Raw genomic sequence first — 22,202 nt, 5'->3', positions numbered from 1 at the left:
CTCTGGTGGATGAGGCTATCTAAGAGGCTTGTGCAAGCTTCCTCATGGGAGGGACTGGTGGTTGGTAGAACAGGGTGTTGCTCTGGTGGGCAGAGCTCAGTAAAACTTTAATCCACTTGTCAGCTAATGGGTGGGGCTGATTTCCCTCCCTGTTGGTTGTTTGGCCTGAGGCAACTCAGCACTGGAGGCAACAGGCTCTATGGTGGGGCTAATGGCAGACTCCAGGAGGGCTCATGCCAAGGAGTACTTCCCAGAGCTTCTGCTGCCAGTGTCCTTGTCCTCATGGTGAGCCACAGTCACCCCCCACCTCTGCAGGAGACCCTCCACCACTAGCAGGTAGGTCTGGTTCAGTCTCCCATGGGGTCACTGCTGCTTCCCCCTGTGTCCTGCTTCACACACTACTTTGTGTGTTCCCTCCAAGAATGGAGTCTCTGTTTCCCCCAGTTCTGTCGAAGTCCTGCAATCACTAGCCTTCAAAGTCTGATTCTCTGGGGATTCCTCCTCCCGTTGCCGGATCCTCAGGTGGGGAAGCCTGACGTGGGGCTCAGAACCTTCACTCCAGTAGGTGGCCTTCTGTGGTATAACTGTTCTCCAGTTTGTGAGTCACCCACCCAGTGGTTATGGGATTTGATTTTATTGTGATTGCGCCCCTCTTATTGTCATTGCAGCTTCTCCTTTGTCTTTGGATGTGGGGTATCTTTTCCGATGAGCTCCAGTGTCTTCCTGTCAATGATTGTTCAGCAGTTAGTTGTGATTCCAGTGCTCTCACAAGAGGGAGTGCATTCACACCCTTCTTCTCCGCCATCTTGAACCAATCGAGGCAAAAAATCTATCCAGACTTTCTCATCCATACTTTTCACTATATAGTTTTCCATCCCTTTGTTTTTAAGTTTTTTCATATCTTTTGTTTTAACCCTGTCTTCTGTAGACAAAGTATTGCTGGATCTTTTTTTTTTTTTTTCCAACTTACGTTTTCCTTGTTTGGTTTGGTGAGTTCAATACACTTATATTTATTATAATTTGTTCTATTTGAATTTATTTCTGCCATTGTTATGGGCCAGATGTTTTTGTCCCTCCGAAAACCATATGTTGAAGCTCTGACCCCTGACGTGATAGTATTTGGAGGTGGTGCCATTGGGAAGGAATTGGGTTTAGATGAGGTGGTGCTCTCACAATAGGTTCAGGGCCCGTATAAGAAGAGGAAGAGACACCAGAGCTCTCTCTCCACCTGCAAGTGCAAGGAAAGGCCTTGTGAGAACACAGCAAGAAGGTGGCTGTCTGCACCTCAGGAAGTATCCTTACCAGACACAGAATCTGCTGGCACCTTGACCTTGGACTTCCCTGTGAGAAAGTCGAGGAAAATGTCTGTTGTTTAACCTGCCCATTCTATGGTATTTTGTTACAGAAGCCTGAGTGAAGATAGAAGTCTTATTCCATTCCTTCCATTTACTATACATTTTGTTTCTTTTTTTTTCTTCTCCTCTTCTGCTTTTCATTGGCTTTCCCCCTGCTGATTTGAAACCTCTATTAAAAAAAAAATTATGGTGGTTATCCATAGCCTATTAAAACCTGTATTTTTGCTTTTCCCTACCTAAAAACCTCAAAATATGTTGTTATAATTAAAAATACTCTCATTTCCCTTTTGTCATCATAATTAATCCCACCTCATTTTCTGATCTAAAATTTGAATTATTATTATCTACTCCTTTTGGGTCCTTCACCATTTAAATAACAGTAAGCTTTAGTGAATCAATTACTCATCCTTACTTCCTACATGTTTACAAACACATAAAACTCTCTGAGTTCACTTCTTTTCTTATTGCAATATTTCCTCCAAGAATATTTTCAAAGATGGTCTTTGAGAGGTAACCTTTTGCAGTCTTACATGCTTCATAATATTATTTTACACTCATTCAAATGATAGTTTAACTGAATATAAAATATAGGTTTAGTGGGTTTTTTTTCTTTCAACAATATCAAATATTAAGCCATTATTATTTTGTATCTAGAATTCCTATTGAGATGTCTGATGTCAATCTGATTCTCCTTTATAGCCAATCTTCTTTTTCTGGAAACTTTAAAGATGGTGTATCTTTTTTTTTTTTTTTTTTTTTGACAGGTAAGAAGTGAAAGGTGGTTTGTCTTTATGATCTTAAATTTCCCTGTAAATGTGTCTGAGTTTTTCCTCCTCTATCCTGTTTGAAGGTCTATATGTCATTTTATTCTTAAGATTTTAATCTTTCTGTACTTTTAGAGAATTCTCATTTTTTTCAAAGATTTCCTCCCCTTCTGTTTTCTCTCTCCTACTGGAATTCCTAGTAAAGAAGTACCATCTGTTTTATTTCCCTTTCCCATATTATTTGTTGAATGATCTTAGGAAAATTAAAAGCCTTTCCAAAGGAGGTAAGTACTTATCTCATGAATGTACGTTATTTTCATCACTAAAAGCTGCCTCTTGGCAGAAATTAGCTGCCAGAAACTGTAATGCCTAAAGTCAGCCACAAGAGGTCAGACAACCACCAAGAAAAAGGTACTGAGCTGAGGGTTTTTTGTTTGTTTAGCACTGCTGAGGAACTATGGTAGCTACAAAAACGGAAACATTCCTCTCACTAATACTCATCTCTCATTTGAATGCTTAATCTCCAGTGTCAATAGCAAGATTAGTGTATGAGCCAGCCTTCCCTGAGTTTGCAATTTGAGATGCAATAGAAATACTTCTGCCACTCCTGCTTGGGGCTGAAATTCTTGCAATTCATAGAGCAGATTTACACCAAAACCATTCAGAACGGATGTTTTCAAGAGGCACCAGAGTCAGCTCTGTCACTTACTGGTAGAGTAACTTTGGGCAAGTTGCTGAAACTCCCTAAGCCTCTGGCCAGCCTCGTCTAGAAAATGGGGTTAATGATTCTTACCGCATAGTTATTGTGAAGAATCAGAAACCATGCCAGCACAGGTTAACACTGAAATACTATAGCCTTTGCTGTTTCCTCTTCTGTAAAATGAGGGATTGGTGAATGGGTCTCTAAATTCCCATCCCACATGAATATTCAGTGTTTAATGAAATTGCATTCACCCCTGGAGATGGTCCAATTCAACAAGATGTTTCTGGGCCATGAACATCTCTGGGAAATTTTTATCAGACTGGTGTGATGGAAACAGAGAAGAACCATGTGGTGGTGGGGAAGCTGTCTGCTCCTCAGGTCTAAAAACCTAGGCCTACACATCTAGCTCTGCTTTTTATCAGTTGTAAGACTCAGGCAAATCTGCTTAGTCATTACCTCAATCTCAGTTTACCCATCTATAAAATGGGGCTGAAATAACTACCTCACAAGATAAAGGATTAATGACAGCATGTGTGTGAATTATTTGAATGCAGTAAGGTTTTGTCTGTATCTAGACGGGCGTAATAGGACTTCTCTTGCAGGGCTATTGAGAAAAACAAATGAGATAATGAATGTAAATTGATTAGCACAATTCCTGGAATGTATAGGAGCTTTAGAAATATAATAAAGCGTCAATGAATAGCAAAGCCCAAAATAGTAAAGTACGAATATTAAGAACTGGACCTGAGCGAAGCTGGAGGAGCAGCAACCAGAGGTGGGCAGGTGCCTGGCACTGGAGTGCGACCCTTCTTACAAGTGCCTGCTTCTGCCGGCTCCATGGCAAGGCGTCACTCGTCCGGGAGGCAGAATTAATGAAGGCTCTGGCTGGAGAGAAATGAGCTACACACTGGCCCATTCATCATTTTCCACATTGAAAATGGCCTTTCTCAATCCTCTGCAGTGGGTGATCAGGTACAGAGACTGCCTGTGGGTGGAGGCCCTGAGGAAGGAGGCTGAAAGGGGTGGGGTTCACTTGGCACTAGATTGCTGTGTGTACACGTATATAAAAGTTCCCAAATCGGATGACACGTTCTGTGAGTTTAGTTCAGCTCAAAGCACATCCTTATCAAGCGATGTGCCAGGTGCTGTGCCTGGGACCGAGGAGTCAGAGATGGAGATGACAAGGCCCCCGCCTTTGAGGAGCTCAGAGACTTGTGGGAGAGACAACAGGAGGCAGCTCTTGATACTTCCTATGTCACATGGCAGGTGCCAGCACGGAGGAACGCACAGGGTGCCACCCAGGCGCAGAGGATGGGCTGGGGGTGGTGTCTGGGCAGGGACCCCAGAGGAATGGATGCCTGAGCTGAAATCTGAAGGATGAACTAGGATAGCCTGGAAGAGTCACAGGAAAGAGAAGGAAGGTGGGGGTGATGGGGCCGATGGACATTCTCGAACAAAGATGTGGAGGTAATTCTAAGCAGTTTGGGGTGGTGGGGTACTGGGACATAGAGGCAGTGGTAGCAGATGAAGCTGGCACGGTCCGCTGGGCAGGACTGTGGACGGTCCTGAGCACAGACAGCCCGGCTCCCCCTCCCCCACGCGCTTCCCAGAAGAGTCCCCAGCCTCGTGACAATCTATACTACCTACATAACTGCTGATTGATGAATGAGTGGGACGTGGGAGAGGCATGGGCAGGGCTGCTGACCATGGGCACAGCCTCCTCCTTCAGCTTTATGACACGTGGGATCACCTTCCACAAGGCCTTTGCAACCTCTGCAGCAGACTCAGTTCCTAGAAATGTCACACCTTGGCCCAGCCTACAGGGAATTTACCAGGTCTGCTGCAAAGACCTTCTGACAGTTCTTGACTCAGAGGACCCAGGACTTAAACTGAGCAAGGAAGTTTGACAAACACAACTTACCAGATACCCAGAGACTGACCAGAAGGTAGTACAAGCTTGTTCTGGGTTTCCTGTCCAGCACCTGGGACCATCCATTGTGGGCTCAGGATGCAGAGGGAGCACATCCACTGGCTGAAGCTGCAGGGCTGATGGAGCTCCAGTCCCTCCATCTCAAAGGCCGGGCTGCCCCTTTGCTGCCATAGTGGCCTGGACTAACCAGAGCCACCCCATGGTAGCCACAGGGAGATGCTGTACGTTGCCATGAGTTAGCCCACGAAGCAGGCTGGACACTTGGCCGTGCTTACACACCAGACCAAGCCGGCGGGAGTTTTGTAATAAACAGTAGTGTAGAGATGCTACTGGCGGCAAACACGGAGGGTGCTCTAAGGCAGAGGTCCCCAACCCCCGGGCCACAGCTTGGTACCAGTCCTTGGTCTGTTAGGAACCGGGCCACACAGCAGGTGAGTGGCGGGTGAGCGAACGAAGCTTCATCTGTATTTACAGCCGCTCCCCAAGGCTCGCATTACTGCCTGAGCTCCGCCTCCTGTCAGATCAGCCGCGGCATTAGATTCTCATAGGAACACGAACCCTACTGTGAACTGCGCATGCGAGGGATCTAGGTTGTGCGCTCCCTATGAGAATCTAATGCCTGACGATCTGAGGTGGAGCTGAGGCGGGGATGCTAGCACCGGGGAGTGGCTGCAAATACAGATCATCATTAGCAGAGAGGTTTGACTGCACAGAGACCATAATGAACCAATTGCTTGCAGACTCATATCACAACCCTATCAGTGAGTGGCAGGTGAAAACAAGCTCAGGGCTCCCACTGATTCTGCATTACGGTGAGTTGTAGAATTATTTCATTATATATTACAATGTAATAATAATAGAAATAAAGTGCACTTTTTTTCTCTTGGCCAGAAGAAAGTCACTTGACAGTGTTTACTTCATTAGTCTGAATGCTACAGAAGACCAAAAACAAAAAACAAAAAAACACAGCACATGCACAGAAACAAAACCCCAAACCACTAAAAACTGCCTAAACACTGATTTGTTAAGCAGAGCAGAGATGAAATTTCTCTAGCAGAGAAAGAGTAAAAAGGTAATGTGGGCCTTTTAAACCTTTAGTCCATTTAGCCAGGCTTCAGTTGGGATAAATGGAATATCAAAATCAGGCTCGTCTAGACGAAAACTGCATGGCTGTTTAAAAACCACTGAATAGGAGGAATGTGTTAGAAGGAAATAGATTAAAAACAATTAGACAAGCGTTGACCCGCACCTATTTTTCTAATAAGTTTCTATCAAGCGCCTCAGTCTAAAAATCTAACATACCTGGACCATTACTACTACCAGCAAGTCTTATTTATTTCTGGCCATTTATTCCTGAAAGTCTTGTGAGAAGACATGGTGAGGAGTAAATCCAACCGCACGTAGGATGGCGGACAAGAGAAAACATGCGTGATGCGCTTGAATCATCCCCAAACCATCCCCCACCCGCCGCCGGTCCGTGGAAAAATTGTCTTCCACGAAACCAGTCCCTGGTGCCAAAAAGGTTGGGGACTGCTGCTCTAAGGAAGAAGGTGGCCAAGCAGATGGCACTGGAAACCACTGACTCGTTAAACAGTAAAACGCAAAACAAAAGTTGCAGTTTGTTGGGAGACTGCCTTTTGCTTTGGGGGATTTTCTTCTTTTTCCTTTTTTTTTTTTTTTTGTCTTTTCCAAGAGAGAGAAACTGGCAGCGTTTTCTGCTCCGAAAAGGACAGATTCCTCAGGCACCTCCCACGAGGGAGAAAGTAGCCTGGTGTCTGAGTTTGTCCTTAAATATTTCCTCAAGCTGGCTTCCCTGTATGGTCAGTAACCAAGTGATTCGTTCCGTGGGGTAGAGCTTCCCTGGGCTCCCTCGAGCTGGACTATTTATCATGGCAGCAGCTGGAGATAAGCTGGACACAAAGAGGATTTGTGTCTCCACGGGTCGGGCCCTAGATACGAACGTGGAGGAATTTTCTCATTAGTGGTAAGTCATGGAGGGGACTCCGGGCTTTCATCGTGCGACCCAGTGCAAACAGCGGCAGGGAGGAGGGCACCCTGGAGGGGCAAAGTCCTTGAAGATGCTTTCACTGGACAACTGAAATGAAGGTTTCCAGAGTGGATTTCCTTGGGAGAGAGGAAAGACACTGAATGTTGTCTGCAAGCTGTTCGGGGTTAGGTGGGGCTTCATCTAGGAGAGCTGCATTTCTTTGTGTGGACTTAATTACTTGTTCCCACTCAGAGGGGAGCCACAGTGGGGGCTCCAGATTGGGCACCTCAAACCCAGCGGTTGGCTGGCAGGGGCAATGCTGAGTGAAGCCCAGGGGACCCCAAGGGCCAAAGTCTCAAAGGCAAGGAGGCGTAACCAGCGGCTGGCAGGCTGATCTGGGGAGCCCTGCGGTGGTGGAGATGTGGGTAGAGAGGGGACAGGGAGTTGAAGCACAGACGGTTCTAGAATACTCCCAGGATTCACAGACTTCAAAGGGATTCAGAAGATGTCCGAGAGCAAACTGACCAGGAAGGAATTCTCTGAGCTTGGAGTAGTATCTGAGGTGCAGCCCCAGACTAGCTAATTCCATAAATTCTGAATCCCAGCTGGGGTTCCTCACCAGCACAGGCACAGACTTTAGGAATGAAGTGGGCTTCCTGATGATCTCTGATTTGTTCGTTTCCTTCAGCAACCACTATAGGCAGATTAAGCTCAGAGTTTGAAAAACACTCAGTTGAAATTACTCGCCCCCCGCCCCAATTTGGTACTTCATTGCATAACAGGCTACGCTAACATAGCCTGTTAGCATAACAGGAAGGCAGGTTCCGTGGTGTCCTCACCCATCGTGGGCATAGTGAGAGACAGAACCAGGTATCTCTTCACCAGTGTTACCACTGTGCCCCAGACAGCACTCAGCTCACAGACAGGCTTGGATATGTTGTCTGAATACATGCATCTTTGTATCCCAGCTTCTAGACCAAAGGCTCAGAGCACAGCATTAAAAAATGTGACATATTCACATCCTTTTTCACACTTAAAAATTTCCTCAGAAGTTTTTAATTTTTACATTATAGTTTTTCATATTTGATCTCAGCCAAAAATAACTCCTTTGCATAATAGTGGGAAAGAAAAGCATACGAAAGGCACATTTCACACCTGAATGACTGCAGAAGGTGATCCTGAAGCCATCCAACGGGAGAGGTCGCCCAAAGAATAGTCACTGGACTTACGCTTAAAGGAAGAAGTTGCTATTGTAAGTACTTGCAATGCCTTTTCCCAGGCATGGAATATGCTGGATTGGGTTTTGTGTTACTCCTGCTTTCCCAGAACAACACGCCGCTCCCCACTCCAGAGCGAGCGAGCAGTGTGAGTGCCCGTGGTCTTCGTGCTCGTCCTCTGAGAAAGGAAGTGCAGGAGTGGAATTCAATGCAGAAAAGGCTGGAGACAGCCTCATGCCTGAGACGTTTCTGATGCCCCCAGGGAGGGACCCCTGGCACATCGTGGGGGAGAATGATAGGGCTGGGCAGAAAGGGCCCATCCTTCCCCCTTTAGAAATGTGTGTGGCTTCTTTTCTTTCCCCTTCCTGTCTCTTCTTTACTTTGTCCCTTTTGAGGAGGTTAAAGGTCTGGCCAACTCTCAGCTGGGAGTCCTCTGGGTCTCCTGGTCTGACACCAACCAGGGGCAGCAAGGGGGTTAAAGGGGCTTCCGGCCAGCACTGCTCCAAGCCATGCTGTCTCAGTAAGGAGCATCTGGGTTGCCCCAGTCTGGGGTTAGTGCCTACATCAGCAGCTTCGAGTTTTTTCCCAACATTGCTAATGACTCCGAATCTGATGGCAGCTCTGATCCCTCTCTGAAGAGTGCCTGTGTGCACACCTAGCTCTGTCCCCTCCTTGATGGGAGAGGGCTATGGACCCCAGGTGGACGCTCTGGTGGTCACTCGCATTTCCTCCCTGCTTCCTTCTGAGGGGGAAGGTTGCACCTTTGCACGTGATGTTGATGCCCTGAACCAGACGTAGGTCTGGTTGGAAGAGGGACACTTCCACAGCAGCCAGCCAGTTAGAGGAACGTGTGAGAGCACATCCCGAGAGATCATTTCCTCCCAAGGTCTCGTGCTGGAGATCTGTCATCAGTGCCCATCATCCTCACGTCTCACTCTTCCAGGCTCACAAAGCAAAAGGCCAATGCTCTCCGCTCAATAAGGCAGCCTTCAGAAAAACCAACCACCCTGCATCAGTCAGGAGCAAAAAACCAAACCAGCAAAACCAAACCAAATCATTTTATTGTGTAGTTTCCTTCTACCAGAAGATTACTAAAAATATAAATATAAAATCTCTAGAAAACACTTGGAATAGCTCTGTAATATTCTTCTTTCCCCAAACGGGGGCCAACCTCTTTGTTCTTTAAAAGTTGATGGACTACATGAATGTCTTCGTATCACCCACATTCGTTAACACAGATACATTTCTCTCCATGCAGGGGAATAGGCCACCTTCCTGCCAAGTTCTGGAAGCTCACCTTGCATCTATCAGGGTAAAACTATTGCTGAATATGGGAACACAGGACAGTGGGTAACAGGGAGAGAAAAAAACTCTGTGGCCCCAGCTTCCTTCTGTGGACACAGAAGACAGGCCCTTCATTTCTCCTCAGTACCCTGTCCTTGAGCAGACTGGGCCAAGCTTCCAGAGAAGTTGGCTTCACCATGAGGGGTGTGTCAGGGGGGTGACTGCCATGCCGCAGTCATGGGCCGGTCAGGCTGTTGACGTGGACATGGGAAGTCAAGTGGGGCTTTGCATAGAGAGCTGGTCTGAGCCGGGGCCCTCAGCAGGATAGAAGTCGCTGTTCCTACTGGCCTCTGGGCTACACTTAGCCCTGGCACCAGGCACTCTCTGTCACATCTAGGACCTGATTTTAGCCTCAGAGAGCTCCTCCACCCCGGTAGCAGCCTCACCCCTCCTGTAGAAGGATGGCTGAGATGGAGATCACAGAGAGGCCACCCAGACATTGAAGCAGGGTCCCACAGCTCCTTGTTTGGTACTAGACACGAGTCCAAGGAACACTGGGACCACCCTGGCCACGGTCCTGGGACAGCCTGATAGGATCCCTGGGCTAACCCTGGGTCTGAGGGCCAGGACCTCAGCAGCGGCTGGGTGTGGAGCAGAGAGCAGGGTGCTTAAGCCAGCCCGGGCCTGCCACCTCTGCACCTATGGCTACAATAACACCCGGCCAGAGCCACCCTGGTCTCTGGGAGAGGAGTAGCCCCAGAGTGCAGGAACCTGGTAAGTTTCCCATCAGAGAAGCAAACCGAGCTTCTGGGATGGAAGCACAGATGAGAGTGGGCTAGCTGTCAGCACGTGGGTTTAGTTCTCTGCCCCCAGCTCTGTGTTTTGTGCAGAACCCCAAGCCATTGTGGGAAAACTCACGGGCCCCCAAATGCTAGTCCTGAGAACTTCTGAGCATCAGGGTCAGAGATCAACATCTTTGTGATATTCCTGGAGTAAGTCAGGATCGACTCAATTCAGTAACAGCCTTCCTCACTTCACCACGGCCTGCAAGGTGCCCGGCGTGCCTGGACCCTCCTGAGGAAGATGAGACAAAACTTCACTCTGAGAATGCAGGGTAGGAGAAAAGGCGGCGGGAGAGCTACGGCAAGGCCCCCGGCTGCAGAAGCAAGGAGGCGGGAAGGGCACCTGCATCCCGGTGGTCCCCCGAGGCTCCCGGGTCTACAGGAGTTAGCTTGGACATTTTATAAGGCAGGGGTGGTTCCTGGGGAGCAGGAACTGGGTGATGAGATGAAGTGGGCAGTGAGCTCTGGGGCACCCAGAGTGGGAAGCCGAACAAAGAATAGAAAAGGGGAGGCGGCAGGAGTCACAGAAGGAGAACCGAACAGCCCACTCTGGCCAGATGTGCCACTCCCAGCCTTCTCCCGGGGACCCAGCCACCTTGCTCAAAAAAAGGCATGTTCTCTTCTTGCTGCAAAGGCCCCCGGGGTTGGGATCACCCCCCGACAGGGTCTCTTGGCCACAGGAAAACAGCATGACAGGACCCCTGGTGGGAGACAGGAACACAGACGTGGGTTAACCCAGGAGGGCAGAACCAGTGGGGCTGTGTGAACTGTCAGTCCTTCACAGAGACCCCAGAGGCAGGCAGGTAGACAGCACCTTCTGTGCAAGAGCGGAGCGCCTCCTACTTAAGCGTGGCCTGCTCCACGGTTCCTACCACATTCCAACCTCTCACACTTCTCACCTTGCTTCCTGCACTTACCACGCCTAGACCCTAGAACTACATCACATCACACTGTGGAAACCCTGAAAAGCTGCTCTGAGCCCTTACGACTACTCTTTCCCCATCCCGTTTTCACTGCCTTCCCCACTACTGCTCTGGGTTCTCTCAGGACCAGCTCCCTGGACGCCAGGTTCCTGGGCCCTCCCCGCCAAACGAAATCAGAACTTGCTCTGCTGCTTCTGCCAGGGCCTGCCTAGCCCTGTCTTCACGCACAGCAAGGGAAGCCCGGGTCTCTTCGTCTGTGCAAGGAGCCCGAGCGTAGCTGGCTGCATCATCTTGCCCAGTGCCTCTCCACACTCCCATGCTGGGTAGGCGCTCTCGGTGGCTGGCTCTGTGCCCTGCCTCAGGCTAGACGAGACACACCCTGTGAACCCGGGGTGTCGATACGGCTGCCCGAGGTCTCAGGTCCGGTAAGCACTGCCCCCGGCTTGCATCCACACGGGCAGAGGCGAGGTAACAACCCAAGGGCCTGTGCTGTCTTGGGGTCAGGAGGAGCTGTGGCTGTGCTGTGCTCGGGGTATGCGGCTTTCTGGGCCTGGGCCCATCATCCAGCCAAACCCGTCATCCCTCATCCAGCCTGATCCCCCCGGAGGCAGGAGGCCTCTGGCCCCCAGGGAGGAGAAGGAAGGAACCAGGAGGGCATGTGAGGGAGAAGAGCAGGCAGCGTGTGGGAGCCAGGCAGAGAGAATACCCTTCATCCTGGGCTGCTGGCCTTGCAGGTCAGTGGGAAGCCAGGGCAACTCGGAGCAGAGGCGCCCTGGTCTCCAAGGGCTGCAGCCAGCACGCCAAGGAGCCATTCCACACTTGAACTAGGACTACACATGGACTTGTGGCCCTGCAGCAGCCCATGTGGAAGAACTGGCTCTGCTGAGCCTTGTGCAAGCAGGACACACAGCAGGGTGGAGCTGGGGCAAGGGCCAGGGTGCACGGTGGAGAAGCGAGCAGAGGGGAGGGGGTCTCAGCAGGAGCAGAAGCAGCTCTACTCAAAGGACAGCAGGTCTGGGTGAGGGCCCTCCATGTCAAGACTGGAGGTCCGTGCCCGAGGAGGCGGGCTGCTGTCCTCCAGAGGGTCAGCCAGGCTGATGGGGCTCAGGCTGAGTTTGAGGCCATTTCTCTCGATGAGGCCAGGGGAGGAGGCCCTTCGGCACTCAGTCACCTTTAGCTTCGGTTCGTCCTGGTTGTCCTTGTGGATTAGGTCAGGTACCGACAGGGAAACCTCTCCATTGGGCAGAGCCTCGCCCCTGTCCACCATTTCCATGATGGCCTCTGGCTGTGAAGCATCTGCTGGGCTGGGCTGGGCAGTGGGAGGGGAGTCCTGGGGCTGCCCAGGTGACAGCTCTGTCCCATACTCCAGACTGCTTAGGACTGGCTGCGATGAAATCAGCATGTCCTGGGTGGTCTTCAGGGCCCGAGGGGTTCGCTTCCTGGTGGTAGGAGGCGGGGGATCCAGCCGAGGGAATGCTTCCTGCAGGGATGACCTATAAGGTTGGTGACATGAGCTGACATAAGGCTGGAGAGACACCATGCTGCACCTTCCACTCACCCACCCGGGAAGTGCTTTTTGCTCCGGGCTCTCGTTCTTGGTTTAGCGTGCGAGTCTCGGCAGTTTGAGCACAAATGGCTTTGGGCCTGTCACCTCCTCACTCGGTGTTCACAACAGCACGAAGTGTTAACACTGGGACCACTGGTGAACCGCGTCCCATCAGAACCTACACGATAGCCCTGAAAAGCGCATCACCACTTGGGGAGTGTAGGTGTCTAAAACGAGGCTGGACACGGGAGGGCTGCCAAAGCAGGCTCCCCTCCCTCCCTGACCGGTGGGTTCCGCCAGACGCCGGCTTCTCCACTACCAACAGTCAGGGCAGCACTTCTCAGGCGTGGCTGGGTGTCAGAATGCCCCCGGGGAGCTTCTGGCAATACCTGGGTTTGAATCCAGCTCTGCCAGTTACTAACTTTGTAACCTTAAGCTCCTCACGTTACCTCTCTGAACCTGCTTTACCTGCAAAATGGAAATAATATACTTCATCTCAGAAGGCTGTTTCAGGGTTCGGTAAAATAACACAGCGGAAGCAGAGCACGGTGCTAGGACGTGATGGGCACGCCGTAAACTTCAGCTATGGTGGGAGTGTTGAAGCCGGCTCCCACAAACATGGCCCGATCCTTCAGCTGTTCTTTATGTGACAACCTCCGTCCCTACCCCAAGGCCATTCTCCCCTCTAGACACTACGGTTTGTCGCAGGCCTCTTCCAGTGGGTCCAGACCCGTGAGGATGTCAGGGCGGGAGGGAGAGATGCACTCACCTTCCGTCATCCACGTCAGCCCCGCCGGCCAGCTGGGCCCCTGCAGTCTTGTTGACCTCCATCGTGCCCACGCTGCCCAGGCTCGAGGGCTCTTTTCTCCGCAGGAAGTCGTTAACTTTGGCCCCCATGGCTTTGCCCAAGTTCTTGAGGTGCTGGCTGCTGCCCACCCAGAGTCCAGGCCCTCCGGGCTCCACAGACCCCAGGGCGGCAGAGCTGGGGGCCGCGGGCCTGGACACGTGGGGGAAGGAGCGGCTTGGCTGGAGCTTTGGAGTGAGGGCCGTGTTCAAGTTCTCAAACATGCTGTGGTCGACTACAAACAAAGAGGGAAAGACAGAGAGCCGGTGAGGGGAGGGGAGGGGGGCCCTCGACCCCATCACTTTTGATCTTCTCCATATACCACACCCACAACCTGTAACTTCATGAGGTTTTGGAAATAAGAGGGAGGCAGCAAAGACACTCTTGAACCTTCCGATCCAGTTGTTCTGATGGGATGTGGGACCAGAAATTCTAGTTCTGCCTCACCCAGGTTAATCAGTGATGAACTCTAGCCACAAGAAAGCTAACGTATCCCTTTAAACATGCCTCCTTGACTCATGGCTTAACCCCTTACCTTGGGGTCACCAGGCCCTTTGAAGTAAAGACAAACAAGGATGAAGCAATGAGATGTGACATTTTTACACTGCCATGAGCACATGTGGAGCTCTCTGACTCAGGCGCTGGGGTAGAAGCTGGTGGAGGGATGGCAAGTATGAGGCTGGGAGTTGGAAGCTCCCTGCTACAAAGTCACACGTGTAGCACGTTTTCTCCATGAAAAATGCTCACTTCTCTTGGGGGTGGAACTTGGGAGAATGGGACAGCTGCACGCAGAGAGATGCTAAGTGGTGGTTCAGAACCAGTTCACGCCAAGTGGACAAAGCACTTGGTGCCAAGGAAGCAGGTGGAAGCTGACAAACGCCAGCTCACTTAATCCTCACAAGCTAGTAAGGTGGGGCATGGTAAGATTTCTCTTTACAGAGGAAGAAGACGGGGCTCAGAGTAATGAACTGCTGGGCCCGAGGTCACAGCCCAATTACTGGCACAGTGGGAACTAGAACCCAGGTTTTCTCCCCTAAAGCTCAGGGCTCTTGCCACTACTTCTCCTGCCTTGCAATGGAATAAATGCCTAAATATGCCTCGTGCACAGTCTGCCTCTCAGGGATCTCTGTTCGGCTGGAAAGATTAACTCAAAGGGCTGGGAGGAGACCCACTGGGTTGTAAACACTTGCAGGGCAGAAGCCATGTCTCACTCATCTTTGTGTCTTTAACAGCTAGCCTGGGTGTGGCACACAGTAGGTGCTCAATAAATATCCTGAAATGCAGATAGAGAATCATGGAGACCGAGACCACAGTAGCTCCGAGGTCTGTAGTTGGAATGGCTAGAGCTCAGGGCTCTAAGCCACGCTGTCCACACACTTGCACAGAGGCAGCCTCTCCCCACCAGGAAATCCAGCTCAGGCCTCAGTGCAGCCAGACCCACTCTGGGGCCTTGGAAGCAGGCTTGAGGTTGCTGTCCTTACCAGCTACTCCAGATATTTTGTCGGTCTCAGAGGAGGAGAGCGATTTGGGCATAGGCTCTGCTCCTTGTCAATACCTCTGCTAAGTGCCTACTCCTGCCGAGCCTTGCTAAGAGTAACTGGGGTTAGGGTATACATTTTCTTCCGTTGAACTTTTGCATAAAGCAATTCTCTGCCCTTCACTGCTGAGTCCTGGGCACTGGGGAGCATTTCTCTTTATTGTGGTTTTATGCAGAGATATCCCTTCTGAGCCAACTACCTCAATAAGCCATATGCTAAGGGTCTTCGGGCAGCAGGAGGAAGCTGTGGGAGGAGTGGAGATCTCCCCCTGTGATGAACCCCACAGTCTTCACCTCTGTAACTGCCCCTAACCCACCTGCAAGAAAAGCACCACTGCAGGGGACATGCTGGGAACTCGACTAGAGCATCCCTGGGACACGGGGCACAGAGCTGACTGGTTCAGGCAGGCTGGGTTCCAGACGTAGACCCAGCACACTAGGAGGAGATCCCGGCCCATCCCACAACAGGGGTATCAACTCTTGAGTCTTCTCCTGAGAGTATAAATCTTGCCATGTCATCCACTTTTGCATAATTCACCTATCATGTCCCATATCCTTCTAATTTTTCTTTAATCATGAACTCTGCAAACTAGCAGAGAAGCCTTTGGAAACTAAAGCATTTAATGATTTCCCCCCAAACCAGAAAGTATTGGGGCCACCATGAAACTAGAGCAAATGTTCAAGAGATATATGCCAGGGAAGAGGGCCAATCCCTACCACTTTTGGGCTCATATAGTTCTGTGGCTGTTTCCTTACCGGTTTAATGTGAGTGTTCAGAGCAGACACATTCACTTCTAAAAGTGTAAGTACCAAAAACACCTGGCAGAGTGACTTGTAAATTGTGAGCCCCTTTGATTATAATTATTGAAGAAACACATTCTAAGAAACATAAATAACTTTTGGATTAAGCACCATTTTAGATTTCCTGTACTTGTTGTTTCTCTACCCTTCAGGATGTATACACTGAATTCTTAAGTAATTTAAAGATAGCTCATCATATACTCTCTTCATAATTCTCTTAAGTCTTCTGGTAAACACATCTTGTCTTTAATAATAAAATAAGTCCCTTGATGGGAAGAAGCATCTTAAGTGACATTTTTTGTCTATAATGCTCAGCATAGGGCCTTGCACAACAGTAGGCATTTAATAAATTCATTGAATTGACTTTTGATATGAATACTTAAAACTGACTGCATTATGGGCTAACATCGTAGAAAAGCTATTCCCCAAGCCTTCTTCCATTTACAAAAGACACTCAAAACCCCCTCCTCCGGGAGCGGTCCACGGGGGCTCTTGAGGTCAGGCCGGGAAAAACTGCCCTTCTCTCCAAAGCAGGACTCTGGCTGGGGCTCCCTTCATCTTTACATCTGAGGGATGTGCAGCGAGCCCCTTTCCTGCTGGAGGCACTAATGACCCCACACTCTGTCAGGACGGGAGGCTTGGTGGTTCAGAAAATAATGGCGATGGCAGAAAGAAAGGTGACTGGATCCCAACCAGGTGGCCCTCCTAACAGCACCCCCCAGCATGCACATAGCCAAGCAGAGGGGAGCATCTGGGGCCAAAGTCATCCAAAAGAAAGACAGTATCTTACCTGTCCGAGAAAGGGGCTCGGAAAGCAGGCGGGAAACAAACGAGAGAGAGAGACACATTTTATGTAGTGACCGACCACTATGGGAGCGTCACCTCCCGTCTGGGTCACCAGCAACAGCCCACCAAGAGGATATAGCATGCAAGACAGGGGTCCTGCTATGAGGAGTGTAACAGACCTGGATGACCAGGTTCCCATATGCTTTTTAATAAACCAAAACAGAGCTGTATTTTAAAAATTCTACAAACAGGTGCTGGTGCAGCCTCCTGTATTTCCCCCAATGTTCTGAGGCCCCTTTACATTAAGTATATCTGAAGTTCCTAGCTGGCAGTGGGAGGAATGCAATGGGCCAAGGCAACATGAAATTCTAAGTCTTCTGGATCCTGTGTACGTCACTCGTTTTTTTGCTGTCTCGTTTCCAACATGTGAATCCCTAGATTTTAGACCGGAAAGACGTTCATTCATCCACTCCAACCGTCTACATTAACAAAATGGGAAAGGCAGGTGGCAGAGAGGTCTGCCTAATACCGCACAGGGAGGTAACGGCAGAACAGGGGTTAGAACTCACATAGACTGACTCCCAGACCCACGATCCTTCTCTACACCATGACGGCCAAGTGAGACTGCCAATACCCTCAAAGTTGCCAAGGTACATGGCGTCAAGTTACACCCTAACATGTTCTAACGTTCCAAGCCAGGCTATGAAGGAGGTCCATGAGATCTCATTCTCCGCACTGTCCTGCAAATGTTTAAGTACTGTGGATAAACACGGGCGGGAAGACAACTCTGGGATCTCACATGCACATGCTAACTCACACTTGCTTCACACACTGCGAGGGGAGCCCACTGCTGACTACGGGCTGGGCCAGACCTTTCCCATCCAGCACAAACATACCCACCTTTAGATCTAAAGCCCTGTATGCATCTAGTCATGATGATCTAGAATGGGGCACCTTCAAGCTCATCTTTCAACCCTCTAGCTAGCAGGCTGGCCAGGTTGTTACACGACAGAAGGGAAGCAAAGAGAAGAGGCTACCTCGCCACTCTGAGTACATAGCCTTACTACCAAATTGCTTATAATGAGCAAAATGGTGCTAAGTCACCCATTTATGTTTTAGTCATTTGCTAAAAACAGACAGCACCATTTAAAACAGTATTTGGTCCCTATTCTTAGGACGTACATATGGAAGTATTTAGGCACAAAGGGACATTATGTTTGTAATTTACCTTCAAATATCTCAGAAAAAAAATGTAGACACACAAAGAGGCAGAGAGGGAGGGAGGGAATTGATAAGACAAATGGAGTAACATGTTAACAAGAGGAAAATCTAGATACAGGTTACGTGGATGTTCCCTGTTCAAATTTTATTTTTGCAGCTTTTTATAAGTTTGAAATTATTTCCAAAGAGAAATGTAAAAAAATATACCCCAAACCAAAAAAACAGAAACTAACGTAAAACAACAAAAACATCTGGTGACAGAGGTTAGGCAGATGAAAAAAGCAAAGAGGTCATTAAGAGAGGACAGAGGATCCCAGAGCTGGGGGTGGTGACAGCAACGACATGGAAAAGGGACATTAAAGAACAGAGGGGGCGCGTAGACAACATCGCTATCAGGTCTCTGCTACATTCCTCCCGCTCTCTGGGTATCCCCAATCAAGACAGGCCACGGAAGAATGACAAGTGAAAAACATCTTTAAAATTTTTTTATCTTGCTTGCTACAGACCCCATCCATCTTTCGAGAGGGATAACCTCCCTGGCGAGTAGAATCATGTGGCCTTTTGTGATGTCAGCTGAGCTCAGAATGTTTATTGCCTGGACAACCCAACCAGCCTCCTGGAAGCAGGCGTGTGTGACCTCCATACACTTCAGTAGTCAGAATATGGAGAACTTCTCACTCCTCAGCATTTCTGGACCTCGAATCTCTTCCTCTGCTCTGAGCACTTTTCCTGATATCACGCCCTCACGTGCCACCAGCTTGCCAGGTAAACTCTCGTGCCACTAGGGCCACAAAAATGTGGTTTTCTGAAGCTTGTAATTGAGTACTCTACCAGATCATGTTACAGGACCACGATTTAGTGAGAAAGTCAAATTACACGTGGGGAGAAAATAATTTTTCAAAATGTTGCCTACATGGTAAGTAGCTCCTGCTGTTGATTCATTTCTTGCAAGGGAAGGATGGGGGAAACATTTGTTATCAGGCTTTTTTCCCCCTCTGAATCTGCATGAACCCTCAAAGTGACAGTTTGTCTATGTAAGGAGTATGTACTAGTTTCAGCCCTGTTTTGACAAACTGGAGAAGATCTAGACTTATCAATCCAACAGAAGGAACCTAAGGCAGGGGGGAACTGATGAGCCTATCCTGGAATAAAGTTGAATGTGCTAAGAACTTGCTATTCAAAGCATAGTCCATGGACCTGCAACATCACCATCACCTGGGAGCTTGTCAGAAAAAGGCAGAATCTCAGGCCCTACCTCAGACCCGCTGAATCAGAATCTGCATTTTTAACAAGATCTCCAGGTGATTCCTATGCACATAAAAGTCTGAGAAATGCTGTTCTGTGAAGTGGTTCTCCTAAGCATCCGTTTGCCTATACACGGGACATTTGTATCCGTTTCCCAAACTGAGCACAGCTACTGCTCTGCGATTTGAGGCAAGCCAGCTTCTTAATCCAAGTATTAGCAACCATCAGGCAGCTGGGGTCCACCTGAACACTCTCTGGCTGTGGGTGGGAGGCGTTTTAATTGGAGAAATGGGCTTCTCGTCCTCAAAGGGATCTTGTAACATAGCTACGCGGTCCTCGACCAGACTCCCTCCTCTGGGCCCTCCAGGGACCCAAAGGCTGCAATGCAGAGTGAAAACACACACACACACACACACACACACACATACACACACACACTCTCTCTCTCTCTCTCCCCCTCCCCCTCTCCCTCCCCCTCTCCCCCTCTCTCTCTCTCTCTCTCTCAGCTGCAGGAGGGTCAAGAGCGGGGAGGGCCAGGCAGAAAGCTGTCATCTGGTCCACATCTTATATTCTTCTTTGGAGAGGACCTTTCCAGGGCCTCAATGACACCAGCACCCCATTTGGAATTCCCCAGGAGGTCATCCAGAATAGCTCTGCCTATGTGGATGCCACAAAGGTCATTGTTTTGCTTCAGTTTTGCAGTGCCTTAAAGCACCAAGGTTGAACCTCTAGGTATGTCTCGGGGGGAGGGGCCCCAACAAGAGGACGCCCAACCTTGCTCAGCTCACCAGAGTGTTTCCTCTGTAACCCAGGCATTGCAAAGACTGTGTCTCCTACTGAGGCGTCCAGCCCAGCTCAGGCCCTGCCACCCCAGTACCAAAGCGGCGCTCTCCGGCATGGGGTGCACAACACGGTGCTCTCAGCAGGTGAGGCCTTCTCTGACTCAGGTGGGCACATGTGAGAAGCTGGGGGAACAGGGGCTGCTCCCCTAAGGGCAGGGTGCCTGTGTGCGGGATCGCCGTGTGCTGCCTGTCCCCACTGCAGTCTCTTGTCCGGTGCTTCCTTTAGCAGAGACCTGCAGGTCTGTGAAGTCCTCTGCTTCTCCTCTCCTGTCTCTCAGGCTGAGGGAGAACAGCACTTTCTGCCTGACTGGGCTGTTGCAGGCAGACAGTGAGGCTGGAGAAACGGCCACAACCAGTGGTGGTAGAAAGAGGGGCTCTAGGAGGCCAGAGGTCTGGCTGCCTGCTGAGCCACCTGTGTCTATCCTCAGAGGAGGCAGAGGAAAGGTGCCTGCAGGGAGGGATGCACCTGACAAACGCCAAGGCTTAGTCATTGCAAGGGGAGTCTCTACCTAGAGATCAAACTGCTTTTCTCTGGACAGCAGGAAGGAAGGCCTTAGCCTGCTCTCCCCGCCCCATCCTCTGTCTGCTCTCAGAACTGCACTCAAGGAGGGGCAGAGGTAACCTGAGGTCCTGCCTGACTACCTGCTTTCTTGCCCTTCTGCTTCTCCACCCGGCCTCCAGCCACCCCAGGTCTCACTGCTCCCTGCCCGGCTCGAGGCTCAGACCCAGCCCTTTCCTTTGCAGGCTGCATCTCGGGGGACCCCCCAAACAGAGAGAAGCTGAGGAGGAATTGCACCATCTACCGGCCCTGGTTCTCCCCTTACAGCTACTTTGTATGCAAGGACAGAGAGAGCCACCTGGAGACCTACAGCTTCCCAGAGGTGCAGCGGGACGAGGGCAGGGGGGACAGCTGCCTCCCAGAGGACACGGCTGAGAGCATCTGCTCATCCTCCTCCTCCCCAGAGAACACCTGCCCCCAAGAGGCCACCAAGAAATCCAGACACGGCCTGGATTCCACAGACTACATCACATCCCAGGACATCCTAATGGCCTCCAAGTGGTACCCGGCCCAGCAGAACGGCTACAAGTGTGCGGCCTGCTGCCGTATGTACCCGACGCTGCACTCCCTCAAAAGCCACATCAAGGGGGGCTACAAGGAGGGTTTCAGCTGCAAGGTGTACTATCGCAAGCTCAAAACCCTCTGGGGCAAGGAGCAGAAGGGCCGGCCGGGAGACAGGCTTTCCTCAGGCAGCTGCCAGGCCTTCAAGTAGGCCTGCTGGGTGGCGGCAGCTGTCTTGTTAGCGGACAACGCTTTAGGTAAACAGGAGATGATGCCTATTTATGTCTCTACAGAGAGACCAATAAACCAAAGTTAGTGACAGCCTTCTGTCAAGTCTGAGGTCACCCTGTACCACCTGTCCTTCTCAGTCCCTGGTCCCCATCCCATTCCCCTTCTGCTACCAGGTGCCTAGCAACACCAGGCCCATCTCCCTGCCTCTTTTTTTGTTTTGTTTTGTTTTTTGAAAGACAATACCCAAAGTTTGAGACTATCTTCTAAAATGGTGGTTTTCAAAGTGAGGTGCTCAGACCAGCAGTGTGAGCATCCCTGGGGAATTGGTTAGAAATGAAATTCTCAGACCTACAGAATCAGAAACTCTGGGGGGTGGGTCCCTCAATCTGTGTTCTCATTGACCTCTAGGTGATTCTGATGCAGCTCAAGTATGAGAACCACTGTTCTAAGACCCTGGCCTTCCTGCTGGTCCTCCTGTGATGGGTCCTTGCCCTGCACCGTGGGAGAACTCACACTGAGGGAGAAGGCTTGAATGCCCTTTTCTGTCGGTTCCACCAGCAGAATCTCTGCACAGTTTGAAAGCTTCTTAGGTGTTAGATCTTCTGAGGGGTGGAACAGGGAGGACAACATGCCCCACGCATAAGGCAGAAAAGAGGCAAATAGGGCTGGGGCCCATTCCCACCACGTGTACCATGATCCTTCATTTGGAAGGGACACCTCTGGCTGAAGCAAAACAGATCACTTCTGGCCCGGGGGGTATCTTTACATGGCTCTGTTGAGTCATGTCTAAAAAGCCGGGTAAACATGTGAAAACACTGCTTCCTAGTACCAAGAAATGTCCCAGCAGACAGCCCTGACCCTTACTCCATTTCTGAGCAAACCTCATAGCCAACTCTGACCCAGAAAAACGGATGAGCATCAAGGGTGCAGCAAGGACATCGGTTTTGCCCATTATGTGGTTACAGAAAAAAGAGCTTATGTTTGATGGTCTTATTTTCAGGCCTTATTTACCTGTCATTTCATCTCCCTAATGACTCAGTGGGCCCCTTCACTGCAAGGGGGCATTTCCTTTCTGGAACCCTGG

The 22,202-nt window shown here is 50.1% G+C and overlaps 2 protein-coding genes across 7 annotated transcripts in view; one reads left to right on the top strand and one right to left on the bottom strand.

Annotated features, from left to right (window-relative positions):
* The first annotated feature begins 6,580 nt into the window (after positions 1–6,580).
* On the top strand, positions 6,581–21,198 carry SPATA46 (spermatogenesis associated 46). Its single transcript, XM_067728465.1, has 4 exons — positions 6,581–6,736; positions 18,245–18,505; positions 19,798–19,911; positions 20,572–21,198. Exons 2-4 carry the CDS (start codon positions 18,292–18,294, stop codon positions 21,096–21,098), a joined length of 855 nt encoding a protein of 284 aa, XP_067584566.1. The 5' UTR covers positions 6,581–6,736; positions 18,245–18,291; the 3' UTR covers positions 21,099–21,198.
* The window catches only part of C2H1orf226 (chromosome 2 C1orf226 homolog), a 314,827-nt gene continuing 301,624 nt past the window's right edge, over positions 9,000–22,202 (bottom strand). For 4 of the 6 annotated variants that reach the window (XM_067728458.1, XM_067728461.1, XM_067728460.1 and 1 more), the window contains 2 exons: positions 13,321–13,630; positions 9,000–12,498 (listed from right to left, as the gene is read on the bottom strand). In XM_067728458.1, the coding sequence (XP_067584559.1) occupies positions 12,000–12,498; positions 13,321–13,630 (809 nt within the window). In that variant the 3' untranslated portion in view covers positions 9,000–11,999. Of the gene's footprint in view, positions 12,499–13,320; positions 13,631–16,523; positions 18,251–22,202 lie in introns of those variants that run through there. The other 2 variants (XM_067728462.1, XM_067728463.1) reach the window with 2 other exon arrangements.

This window comes from Pseudorca crassidens, chromosome 2, assembly GCF_039906515.1.
Source record: "Pseudorca crassidens isolate mPseCra1 chromosome 2, mPseCra1.hap1, whole genome shotgun sequence".
In the NCBI taxonomy this organism is placed as follows: domain Eukaryota; kingdom Metazoa; phylum Chordata; class Mammalia; order Artiodactyla; family Delphinidae; genus Pseudorca; species Pseudorca crassidens.
This window is presented reverse-complemented; position numbering and strand designations above follow the sequence as displayed.

Coding starts and splice junctions, on each gene's coding strand:
- SPATA46 (XM_067728465.1), top strand. CDS start 18,292: ATGTGGCCTTTTGTGATGTCAGCTGAGCTCAGAATGTTTATTGCCTGG. Junction 18,506..19,797: donor ACGTGCCACCAGCTTGCCAG/GTAAACTCTCGT, acceptor TCTGTAACCCAG/GCATTGCAAAGACTGTGTCT. Junction 19,912..20,571: donor CAACACGGTGCTCTCAGCAG/GTGAGGCCTTCT, acceptor TTTCCTTTGCAG/GCTGCATCTCGGGGGACCCC.